Source organism: Arachis ipaensis, chromosome B01 (assembly GCF_000816755.2).
Source record: "Arachis ipaensis cultivar K30076 chromosome B01, Araip1.1, whole genome shotgun sequence".
Lineage (NCBI taxonomy): Eukaryota > Viridiplantae > Streptophyta > Magnoliopsida > Fabales > Fabaceae > Arachis > Arachis ipaensis.
In genome coordinates, this window is record NC_029785.2 from 302,376 (window position 1) to 315,429 (window position 13,054).

At 37.7% G+C, this 13,054-nt stretch overlaps 2 protein-coding genes across 2 annotated transcripts; one reads left to right on the forward strand and one right to left on the reverse strand.

Annotated features, from left to right (window-relative positions):
• Window positions 82–5,015, forward strand: LOC107631605 (microtubule-associated protein TORTIFOLIA1). The gene is made up of 6 exons (XM_016335136.2): window positions 82–1,093; window positions 1,843–2,034; window positions 2,533–2,635; window positions 2,723–3,351; window positions 3,434–4,315; window positions 4,734–5,015. Exons 1-6 carry the CDS (start codon window positions 290–292, stop codon window positions 4,926–4,928), a joined length of 2,805 nt encoding a protein of 934 aa, XP_016190622.1. The 5' UTR covers window positions 82–289; the 3' UTR covers window positions 4,929–5,015.
• Window positions 5,753–12,958, reverse strand: LOC107631514 (DNA polymerase I A, chloroplastic/mitochondrial). The gene is made up of 12 exons (XM_016335019.2): window positions 12,610–12,958; window positions 11,078–11,828; window positions 10,650–10,841; window positions 9,472–10,151; window positions 8,556–9,003; window positions 8,200–8,295; window positions 7,796–7,888; window positions 7,515–7,709; window positions 7,337–7,429; window positions 7,038–7,250; window positions 6,795–6,884; window positions 5,753–6,469 (listed from the first exon to the last, which is right to left on the reverse strand). Exons 1-12 carry the CDS (start codon window positions 12,714–12,716, stop codon window positions 6,308–6,310), a joined length of 3,120 nt encoding a protein of 1,039 aa, XP_016190505.1. The 5' UTR covers window positions 12,717–12,958; the 3' UTR covers window positions 5,753–6,307.

Here is a 13,054-nt window from a genome sequence, read left to right on the forward strand (position 1 = left end):
TAAGTATATTGTAAAAATGAATTTAAAATGAAACAGTTCTAAAGATTTGTTTATTCAAAATGATGTCTCTCTTAACTGTTATGATGATCATTTTTTTCAAAAAAACTCAAGCTTGTATCTTTTTTCCCTCACTCAGGTCACGCTCATCTTCGCCTTCTTCTTCATGTTCCTAGATCTAGAATAACGGTTGAGCTTTTCCTTTCACTCTCACCAAAGCAACCTAACGCACCCTCCAAAAAATCTGAAACTCCATTCACCAACATTGCATTTGAAACTAGACACAAAAACAATGAGTTCCCAGACTCATACTCGAACCTCTAAACCCACAACAAAACCCTCTCAACAACAACACTCTTCATCAAAAACACCACAATCACACTCACACTCTTCTTCAACGCCTTCAACAACAACAACAAATGCTTCGTCTCTATCTACCCACCTTGCTATGGTGGAACTCAAGCAGAGGATCCTAACTTCCATTTCCAAGCTCTCGGACCGAGACACACACCAGATCGCAATCGAAGACCTCGAAAAGACCATTTTGACCCTCTCCCCTGAATCAATTCCAATGATACTCAACTCCCTATACGACGCCGCATCAGCTGACCCTAAACCCGCCGTCAAGAAAGACTCTCTCCGCCTCCTCACCTTTGTTTGCGCTTCCCATCCCGACGCCGCCGTCCCTCACCTTACGAAGATCCTCGCTGCCGTCGTTCGCCGCCTCAAGGACGCTGATTCCGGCATCCGTGAGGCGTGCCGTGAGGCAGTTGGAGCACTTGCCGCTCAGTATTTGAGAGGAGGAAGCAATGGCAATGGTAATGGTGGTGGTGATAATGGTGCTGGAGCTGGTTCGGTTGTGGCGTTGTTTGTGAGGCCGTTGTTTGAGGCGATGGGAGAGCAGAACAAGGGAGTTCAGGCTGGTGCCGCGGCTTGTTTGGCGAAGATGGTGGAATCCGCCGGCGGCGATGGTGGTGGTGGTGGGGCGCTGGTGCCGGCGTTCCAGAAGATTTGTCCAAGGATCTGTAAGCTGCTTGGAAGCCCTAATTTCTTGGCGAAGGCTGCAATCTTGCCTGTTGTTTCCAGCTTGTCACAGGTTTGCCACATTGCCTCTTTTGAGTTTTGAGCCATTGTTTTTAGATGAACTTGGAATAAAATGAAATGAAATGGTCTAGGTGAATGTGTTGATTGATCTAAATTGTGGAGTTTGGAGTGCGTTTTTGTTGTCCCTCAACCCTGTTTTTGAAAATTGGTATAAATAACTTGGATTTAATTGCTTGTATGCAATAATGGTTTATGATAGAATGCAATGGTCTCATTTGATTCTTGAATCTGAACTTAGATAGTGGCGAAATGGCTTAGTTTAGTAGTAGCTGTAGTTGTTGGTCAATTGTGTTTGGAACTTACGGTTTATATTTTAAGGCTGACATTCAGCTATAGACCAAAGGGTATGTTTGGGCAGATAGGCGAGAATGTAGTGTTTATTTGTTATACTTGATTCATAGGATTATATAAAACTGAAAAAATTTTGTTAGACATTCAGTTTGACATGGCCGTATGAGACTTGTGTTTGGAATGGGGTTTTATGAACTGCACTGGAAGATTTGGCGCCATTGTTTATCAGCTTTAGCTGGATGAAGTAGAGATCAGTGCAAAAAATATTCATATTCTTTTATTTTGGATCTGTCAATTTCTTGTTGCATTTGTCCAACTTTTCAGTGCTGTTTTAATTCTGTCCTTGTCTTCATTTAATGAAATTGAATAAACAAACTATACTTTTATGCTAGTAAAAGACGAGAAGAGATCTAGTACGAAACCTGAGCAGTAATTGAGTTTTGATTGCAGGTTGGAGCAATTACACCACAAAGCTTGGAACACTTGCTTCCTAGCATTCATGACTGCCTTACCAGTACTGATTGGGCAACACGTAAAGCAGCGGCTGACGCATTAAGTTCCTTGGCTCTGCACTCTAGGGGTTTGGTTGCCGATGGAGCAGCATCTACGGTAGCAGTACTGGAGGATTGCCGGTTTGACAAGGTATTTGAGTGAAATTTCTTATCATAACTTGTTGAACTTGCTTCTTGGTATCCCATTTCTTCTCTCTCTCCTCTCTCTGAAGATCAGAACAGAAGATCCACGCTATCATTGCTTACATTTTTTTTTTCTTTAAAAAAGATAAAAAATTTCTAGGAAGGAAATCTTTTAATAATGACATGGACACATGTTGCCCTCAAACCAATACAGGAGCTTATAAAATAGATTTTTTCCATTGACTTTATTTTATTGCTGGAATTCTATTGTGTCTTCTTTAAATATCATGAAATGAATAATGTATTGCCCACAGAAAGTTTATAGTAATTAGTAAATGTCGTGTTACTGGGCTAGCAGGTGTCAGTTATGATAGTATTATGTATGCCTCTTGTATGTATGCGGCTGAGGGTTATTTGTCCAAGCATGGTAGAATAGCTGATGCATTTCTTTTTCTGTTTTTTCATAATATATTGTGTATGTAAATAACATTTTCCTGATATTCAGATAAAACCTGTGAGAGACAGCATGACGGAGGCATTGCAATTGTGGAAAAATATTGCAGGGAAAGGAGATGGATCCCCTGATGATTCAAAGCCTGTATCTGGTGGTAGGTATATGTGGATTGTCTGCCAGAATCTATTTTTTAGTCACTTTGTCTTTGTTCACCTTACTGACAACTGTTTTTGTGCTTTAGATGGTGACAAATCTAGTGCATCTCCTTTACCAGAAACAAGTGCAAAATTAAATCTTGGGGACAGGAAGATTGATCCTTCAGCAAAGGAGTCGCCCGCAGGTACTTCAGATGTGGATTCCACTGGCAAAGCAAAAGCAGCTGGCATCTCAGAGAAAGCGGTTGTAATATTAAAAAAGAAAGCACCTGCCTTAAGTGATAAAGAATTAAACCCAGAATTTTTCCAGAAACTTGAAAGAAGGGGTTCGGATGATTTGCCAGTGGAAGTAGTTCTTCCTCGGAGAGGTCTCAATTCTTCAAGCTCAAACAATGAGGAGGAATCTGGGGCTAATGCTAAAGATTCAAAAGAGAGAAACATCCCCAATCACATGTTAGACAGAGGCAATGATAGAAATTCCAAACAACATAGTTTTGATGATTTTGCACCTGATAAGAGGATGAATGCAAAAGAACTGAGGGCAAAAGCATTTGATACTGATGATAGAACTGAAATTGATCAAAGGGAGGGTTCTTCAAATCTTGCCGGTCAATCAGAAGTATCCTTCTCCAATAACAGGGGAAACTGGTTGGCCATCCAGAGGCAGCTACTGCAGCTAGAAAGGCAACAGGTTCATTTGATGAACATGCTGCAGGTATGGTCTACATGGCCTAAAAATATATATATAGTTCTGGCATATGTTATTTTTAAGTGATAAATGTTTTAAAACTTTGCAGGATTTCATGGGTGGATCTCATGATGGCATGGTGACACTAGAGAACAGAGTTCGAGGTCTAGAAAGAATTGTTGAAGACATGTCACGTGATTTATCGATATCATCTGGTCGTAGAGGTAGTAACTTCACAGGGTTTGAGGGGTCCAGTAGGCCTTCTAGCAAGTATAATGGTTTTAATGACTATTCCACTGCTAAATATGGAAGAGGTGGTGATGGACGTACTCCATTTAGCGAAAGATTTTCTCAAGCAGATGGAAATGCATTAGGTATGAGGGGAAGAGGGCCATCTTGGAGATCTGACACGTCTGAGGGATGGGATTTTCCTGGGTATGGTGCTTCCAGAAATGGGCAGATTTCCACACGGAGGGCTTTTGGTGGTAGTTCTGTTGATGCGAGATCACCAAAATCAGTTCCTGAAGGTGATCAAGGGGGCAGCAGGAGAGCTTGGGATAAAGCAGCACTGCCCATTCGGCTTGGAGAGGGGCCTTCTGCAAGAAGTGTCTGGCAAGCTTCCAAGGATGAAGCTACCTTGGAAGCGATTCGAGTTGCTGGGGAGGACAATGGAACAGCTCGAGCAACAAGAGTTGCAATCCCCGAAATGACTGCAGAAGCTATGGCTGATGACAATGTTGGACAAGATAGGGATGCCATCTGGACTTCTTGGAGCAATGCAATGCATGCCCTTCAAGTGGGTGATATTGATTCGGCCTTCGCAGAAGTGTTATCCACTGCAGATGATCTTTTGCTTGTAAAACTTATGGATAGAACGGGTCCTGTAATTGACCAACTTTCAAATGAGATTGCATGTGAGATTATGCCTGCCATCGGACAATTCTTGCTGGACCAGAACCTGCATGATATCTGTTTCTCTTGGATTCAACAGGTATGACTTCTGTTTAGATTACCTTTCTTTGAGCCAGAATATGCAAAGTTGCTAGTCGTAAGAACTTTTCTCCCCTCATTTAAAATAAGAAAATAAACACACTTTCCACTTCCCAAATTTAGTAGGTAGGGACAGATGATATAGGAGTCCTGAGTAGTTTTCCAGAGCCTAAACTGGTGGATCTATCTTCTTTAGAAAAATAATTTTAACAATAAAATACCATTATCTGTGGATTTCACTAACTAATTTATAATTATTTAGAAATTCAAGAAGCGCCACAAGATCAAATCTCATGATGATTTTATGTGACGGTTAAAATGTCATATTTAGGCTGAAAACAGTTCTGCCTCTGCTTTACTTCTATCTGCTTTATTTCTTTCATTGAGGCTTAAATATTGATTTCATTGTCATAATTCAGTTGTTGGAGATAGTGTTCGATAATGGTCCCGAAACCTTTGGGATTCCAATGGAAGTTAAGAAAGAGCTCTTACTGAATTTGCATGAAGCTTCCTCAGCTGACACAGCTGAGGAATGGGAAGGTATGCCACCAGATCAACTTCTATTGCAGTTGGCCTCGGCCTGGGAAATCGATCTGCAGCAGCATGACAAATAGAGAGCATACAATGTTATCTGTTAAATTCTATCATAAGTTGACTTTTGAATTGGAGTGATTTCCTCGAGTCTCCACCGGAAAAAAAAACCAGCATTACAATGGAACCTATTGATGCTATATTTCTTTGAGTTTAGTTAATGAGAGAATTTGTTAAAGTTTTGAAAATAGTAAGTTTTCATGGAAGAAATAAACTTTTTAGGCATATGATAAGCTATATTTGGTTATCGGATATATCATTACAAAGAGGGTAGTGTTTGGTGGTGAAGAGGTGCTCAACTAGGCTACTTAAAAGCATTGTATAAAATATAAATCGAGACAGATGAACAGATCTTTTCATGTAATTATTATTATTTGTTGTGGAATTTCTCTTGGACTACATACACTTATCTCAGTTGCAGTGTTCATAAGATTGAAACCCTAAAATGTGAGCATTAGTCTGCGGTTAGAATCTGGCTGCAAAATCTTTTAATTATCTACCAAATCTTTTACAAATATGCCTAATGTGTTAAACATAATATGGAACATTTGTAGATTAAAGCTTTTTAAGCTTTTTAAACCAATTTTCTGCCTTTTTTAACCTATTAAAACTTCATTCTTTTTTTTTTATCTGGTTTTATTTTAATTTTTCAATTTATGTGTTTGTTGAGTATTTATCGAAAACCAAGCTTTAACATGACATTTTCATTTTTATGAATATATTTATATTGTTGTTTCTTAAATTTATTAGGAAAAATGGTAAACAAACAAAGACAATTAGAACCAAAGCAAGAACTAATTAGCCTAAGACAATACGGATCACACTCATAATTTGTAAAAGATAACAATTCAGTAAATGTCATTCTCTATATACAATACAAATGATACAGTTTACATGAAGATCCGATATACGCCATATTTGTACATTTAAAAACAGTAATAAGAAGTAAGAACAGCTAGCTAATGCAGTTGATATAGGCATCTTTGCTTCATTTTTTCCAAGTTAAAAGCTGATTACTCACGTTATCTTCATGTGAAAATAATAGGTAAAAACCGTTAAATGATTTGATATATTTGACTAAATTATCATCTAATGGTTTTCACCTATTATTTTTGTATGAAAACAACTCCATATGGATAGCCACCAAGTTAAAACCCAATTCTTTTGCATCACCAAAACAACACAGCAGAACTACAGTCACAAAGATCTTCCTAGAAATCAATGAAGGGCATATATAAAGGCATTGCCTCCATAGATCTTTAGATTACAAATTTACAAATCACCAATAGAACCTTAACAGAAAATACTCCCTGAAGGTTTAACACCTCTCTCCCAAAACAAGCCATGGATTTGTTAACAAAGGGTGCAAAGTTATCCCACCACACCGCCAACGCCTGACCTTCTATTTCCCGGCATACCAGTTTTGAGCACACTTGGCGTCCACAGAGAGGCCGACTTTAAGAATATTCTTGCCATTAAAGGGCTTTGACATGCATTCAACCACTATGGCTTTCGCAACCTCAGCCGACTCTGTTGGCCCTTCCAATATGACTTCATCATGAACCTGCTTCGTCATTACACATGCTTGAGCATATATATGGAACAAGAAAGTTTATAACCAAATCTTACAAAACTAGATGAATGGATTCTTCTTCATTATAGCAATCCAATACTAAAAACGTCGTCGATTTTCTCATGTTATTCGACGAAAGAATCCATAACCTAACTTAACCAATCCCATTTTCTTCAACATAAGTAGAATATATTATTATAATTTTTAAAAAATCGAAACTCAAATTGATGAAACTACTTGAAAAGAACTTAATAAAAAGATATAAGCACATACTGTTGTACAAAAAAGGGAGAATATTCAAGAAATAAACACTAACCTGTAGAAGTAACTTCCATCCAAGGTCCTTCAACTGTTCATTATTCCAAATTTGTAACATAGCACACATGGCAACATCTGCTGCACTACCCTGTTGCATTCAACAAATAAAGAAAAGTAAGAAGAGAAAGCTCCGTAGATAGAGATCGATCAGTACGCGTTTCAAGAGTATTATAACTGGTCTTCAAACTTGAAAGTATAGTAGAGTACTACAGCATTGATGCATTTTTAGAGAATTAAGGACCTGCACTGGAGTATTAATAGCTGCTCGCTCGATGTGACCTTTCTGATAGTTGGTAGCTTGGTCAACCGAAGGGAACCGACGACATCGCCCAAGCAATGTGTAAACACAACTAGACTCGAGAGCTTCTTTCTTACGTTCCTCTTGCCATTTCAGCACCTCTTTTCGATCATTGTACCAAAGGTCAACTGTTTTCTTCGCTTCTTTCACAGAAACCTAAGAAAAATATGTGCAATCTTGTTAAGATAATCAAACCACTCACCCCATGTAAATCCTTTACAGTAAGTCAGAGTTTGGGGTACCTTCCAATCCTTAGAAAGCCCGATTGGCGTCTTTCCATATGCAATCGAGAAGTTAAGCATTTTAGCTTTCCTTCTTTCAGAAGCAAAGGCATCCTGAAATGAAATATGTCAAAATAAATCCAATAAGTCAAAATGAAATGCAAGGTTATTAGCATCGACATGTTGAAAGTCGATTTACCTTCAGGAGTGGAACTGGGGGTTTGTCTTCACCAGGCTGAGGATGCCACTCAAGAAGCACTTGCTTCTCGTTAACTGCATCACAAATATACGGGTACATATTCATTGCAGTTCTTGAATGGAAATCTCCGCCAGCTTCAAAGGCTTCCAACATGCTCTTACAGTTAGCAAGATGTGCAAGGATCCTAAGTTCCAACTGAAAAAAAAGAAAGAGAAACCTACATCAGTTGAATGAATTTTCTTCTTGTTTGTTGAATTATAATGGGAACGTAAACTACTAACCTGACCGTAATCAGCAACTATGAGAGAATTCCCAGGAGCAGCTATGAATGCTTGACGAATTTTGTAACGGTCCTTTTCCAGAGCGGGTTGATTCTGATTACGAATTATATGTGAGTCGGATTAAACATGTTGCATTAAGAAAGCCAATGCTCAAACTAGTCCATGAGATATCCATATTTGAATGTTGGTTCAAATATTCATAATGCATCTACCTAATTCTAAGCTCAAATTATTGTAATAAATTTGCTGAGAATGCAACAAAACCAAATAGCCAACAGCTAAGTGTTGTCCCACTAGGTGACATCGACTATATGAATCAAACGATACTAAAACGACCTATCATATATAAAATATAAAACATTTAAAAAGAATCTTGTAAGTCTAGGGAGTGGAGTTAGAAGAACCTGCAGACTCGGCCTTCTTGCTGATAAGCGTCCTGTCTCGGTATTGATATTTATGGAACAATGAATACGGTGGTCCTTTCCTAATATATTGCGTCCCTGCGACGGAAAACAAATGAAGCTAATGCATAGAAGATATAAAAAATAAATAAAAAATAACAATTGTTCCAAAAGAGTTCAAGATACACATACAATCTATGAATGCTATGATATACCATCCTCTCGAAGATATGCAAAAACAAATATGTACTAGCCTTCGGATACATTTGAAACAACTTTTACTGGGATAATTTGATAAACAAAACCAGACTAGCAAAAGAAAACAATACAAAAATTTTGTAAGAAAAAAGAGAAATTACCTGCAAGGGAAGGATGAAGTTAGAAATCAGAGAATCAATTGAACAGACTTCACATAAAGAAGCAATTGCATGGCAGGCTTCTCTCCCTTCTTCCATTGTTGGAAAAGCAGCAAGGGCTGTTCCGTAAGCAGATTTTTCTATTTCTACAGGTTTAACTTCAGTTTGATAAGAATTTCGAAAATCATCATCAAGTTCCAAGTCACAATCGTCATCAAAGACATCAAAGTCATATTCCGCAGAAACTTTGCCAGCCAAGACCTTCAAAGCATCACCACTAACTGAGGGCCAACCACTACTCGTGTACATCTCAGTCCGCAGGGGATAGCCAATGCTAGTCAACTTAATATCACGATATTTTGTTGGAGTCTTCTTTCCTTCTTCAATCACTTTATCAACATTGGGAATTTTGAAAATCCGCTCAGTCGGGATCATCTCGTCATGGTTTCTCCTGTAACGGATAAGCAGCAATGAGACAATGAATTTTACTAATGTATATAATTTAACCAGTTGATTGCAAACAGCAAAGAATAAAAAAGAAATGCAAATATTTTCTCCTCCAACAGATGAGTCAGAGAATAAGTTTGGAGTGACTTCTATTCTATGGAAGAGTAATGACACCAAATTTACATGAATGTAAAAGGTAGAAAGCAGACTTTAGAGAGCATGGAAGTAATAATTTTATAGATTTCAATTGAATTATTTCAAGAATTCAAGCTAAGAAGAATGAGGTAAAAGCAGTTATGCCCCAAAATAAGAAACTAAGGAATAGAAAATTTGACACAATTATGATGATATTAACAAAACAAAGATCTCTTGGTTCTTCAAAACTTAACTGTATGAGAAAAATTTTCAAGATCCAAATTCTCATTTTATAAGGTAGAAAAAGTGCTGCACAAGAGATTTATATAATGTGCACCTGTTAACCGTGCCACCAAAGAGCAGTATCCGCAACTGTACATCACTCCCCACATTCATATACTTGGCATCAGGGCAATATCTAGATGCCCATTTTCGGAATCTATTAACAGCGGCCTCTTGCTGTGCTTTAGCCACTTTTTCAATCTCTTGAAGATGAAACTGATCAACTAGCACTCCCTCAGATTCCATTTTCACTAGAAGCTCACCGAATGGCTGCCAATATTCCTTATAGAAATCATACATAGTTTTATTTGAAACACATACTCCATCGAATTTCCAAGGCATATCCGATAGATGATTCTTTAGACTCTCATAAAGCTTTAGAGTGCTTCTAGCATCCAAGGATGAGTAACATATCCAAGGTATACGTTCATCTCTTTGAAGCACTTCAACGGGAGCAATATTAATGATTTTACCCTCTGAACCATCTTTCTTCACCTTTTTCTGACCAAATATAGTTTTCATTGACACCTTACCAATCAAATCCTTTTCACAAGTCAGCGTAGTCCTAGACATGACCTCTTTGTCACCTGTAAGTGCTTCAAGAGAATAACCACCGACCCAACGTCTTGATGAATCCCACAGTCGTGCCATGTGCATTGTGTCAGCATAAAATCCAGAAACCTTAAATCCGTAGTTCTCTATAACATGACAATCAAAGCTATAGTTATGCCAGACCTACAAAAAGCACCATTGACTTAGACATTTCAAAATTTATTTTCAACATAAGTCACAAAGCCAATGTGAGTTTGTGATGCAAGATCTGTTGTATCAATTTTTTATGGAATGAAAAATGCTTCACTAAAAAGGCATGAACCCTTCTACATGAAACATGAAAAGATAAAGAAGAACAATCGTTTCACCAATTACTTAGTTCATTACAGAACAAGGGATGAACACTTGCAAGGCTGAAAATTTCTTCACATGGTTCATCAATAAGAGTAGAGGCGCACGGACTGCACTCACTTGAACAAGAGGATCTGATATCACATCAAGGATCAATTTATCTTTAAACTTGGGCTATCGGATGGGAAAAGGTATGGTTTTATCTCTCTAAAAGAATCATTTACACAGGTGAAATCAAGCCATTAAGGCTTACGAGGTGCTACATGTCGAGAAGAGTAATAGGGTAAAGAATATAGACAGAAGGCAGGACAATATGAAAGAAAAGTTCACCTTTTTTATGGACGGATCTTTAAAAAACTTCGCAAATTTATCAAAAATCTCTTGGCCCCCACCATCAAGAACATCTACCCAGATACAGGATTTTCCACCTCCAAAATCAGCTTCTGGTCCTGAATATATACTGAAGCATATTATCTCTCCATGATCTACAGGTGTTTCTTGCTTGACATCTATCTTGGCCACCTATGAACCGAGAAAAAGAAAATATTATGTGCCTAAAAATTGTGAATACAAATTGCCAAGAAACTCGTACAATTTTTAATGTGCAATGAATTGAAGAAAGATTATAATAAAATGATAGGAAAATTTCCAATGAATTTATGTTCAGAGTATACAGGTGTTAGAAAAAGATGAAATCATGAACACCACTGCAACCAGGGAACGACCATAACAAAAGTTAGCACAGTCAAGGTTTATACCTCAGTATCACAAGCATGAATAAGATGCCTGTAATTTACTGTAAGCATCTTTGCTACTTTCTCTGCAAGAGAAATGTTATCAACAACCAATATATCTTCGTAGATACTACAAAGCTTGTCTTTAAGTTTCGATTTAGTGGTACGATATTCCTGTCTAGTAGATGTTGTGTTAGCTGCAGCCTTCGCAGTTGTATCCAAGCCATGATTGCCGTTAATTATAGGAACAGCCGCTTCAGCTGTATCAAGTGAAGATACGATCGACTGGGTGCAAAATTCTTCAGTGTCTACAAAAACATTTGAATTGTTCAACACAGAAGGCGAGGCAGGTCCACCGCGACCCTGTAGCTCAATATTGCACCTCAAATTCTTCGGAACAGCCTCAAAATCATTGGAAGATAATGTATTAGATTCATAACTAGAATTGCTCTGGTGAAACCTGTTCAGTCCATTGCATATCATTTTACTTTCCTGTATCTTATTTGTTGCCTCTTCCCACGCCTTTCTACTACGAGCACATATTTTGCTATCAGCAGAAATTCCGGACAATCTCGGATTCCAAGAAGCCAAACCAGCCGTTGACGCAGTTGAAAATTTCCTTGATGAAATATTAACTGGAATCTTGTGTAGAAAATTATGGTTATACTCCATACTGTTACATTTATTCGACCCAAAATTCCCTCTCTTCTTACAGTATGAGTCTTTCAGAGAGTTCCTATATGAAGTGCTGATTTGGAGAATATTGTTTTTTCTCCTGTTCATATCATACAAAGAAAAAAAAAGTTACCAATAAATACAATGTAATAGCCTATTCAACTCTTCAGTTTATCACGAAGAAGTTGCAAGACAATAACAATCACCTAGGGCAAACAAAACAATACCAAAAACCGGTAATGAAACTGGAAATTAGAGATTGCATAACACCACAAAGAAAAACAGAAAACCAGATTGATTTTCCAAACTTGAACTCTTGAAATTCACCATTGACTCTCTTAAAGATTCAAATTGAAAAGAGAAACCAATCAAAGCCAGAAAATAAAAAGATATTTCAGCTCAATAGTAGTCCAAAACAGACCAAATGCTTCCATGAATTCAATTCAACTAATCCACTTCCTAAGAAGAGATAATAAACAAAAACAAATAACCAACACAACTCAACATTCTATGCACACCACTCACACAAACCAACACAATGCACAAGACTACTACCTAGTGCAATGTTTAGAAATTAGAACAGAAACTTCCCACCTCTAATTCACAAGCTAGCAGCATTAGACTCACCCTATGTTCTATACATTATTCAGCAATCATAAGAACAATATTAATAGTGGGAAAAAGAAAACCAGGAATATTAAGCAAACAAACAAACAAACAAACAAACAAACAAACAAACAAACAGAAAGAAAAACAGATGTGACTTTCCATTTTCTATCAAAATCCCAACATTACATTGACAGAGAAAATTCCTTTTTTTTCAGTATTATAATAATTTGAAGATACCGAATGGGGAAAAGATGAGAACTTTGGTAATGAACCTGTTGTGGTGTGACTGAGAAGCAAAGAAGGAGAGAGCAACACGGAAGCAAGAAGGGCAATATGGTCTTATCAAAGGGGTTCTGTGAGTTGAGAGCCCCATAGCCATAACAACAGCTACTTCAACAACAAACCACTCTCAACTCAAGCTATAACCTTGTGGTTTGAAGCAGTGGCAAAAAGGGTAAATATGGGAGTGTTAAAGGGTTATTTGAGGTGAAAGAGGGAAGAAAAATAGAAGAGAAGAGAAACAGAGGGTTTTGTGAGTGGAGGCCATAAACCCTGCTTCTTCACTTTCAACCGGAAAACAGAGAGAGAGAGAGAGAGAGAGAGAGAATGAAGAAAAAAAAATAAGGCTAATAAACGGAATATTCACGGTCAACGTGTTTCTTGTACTCTCTCTTTTGGGAAGTAAATTATTAGTATTATTATTAGAGATATTCTTTG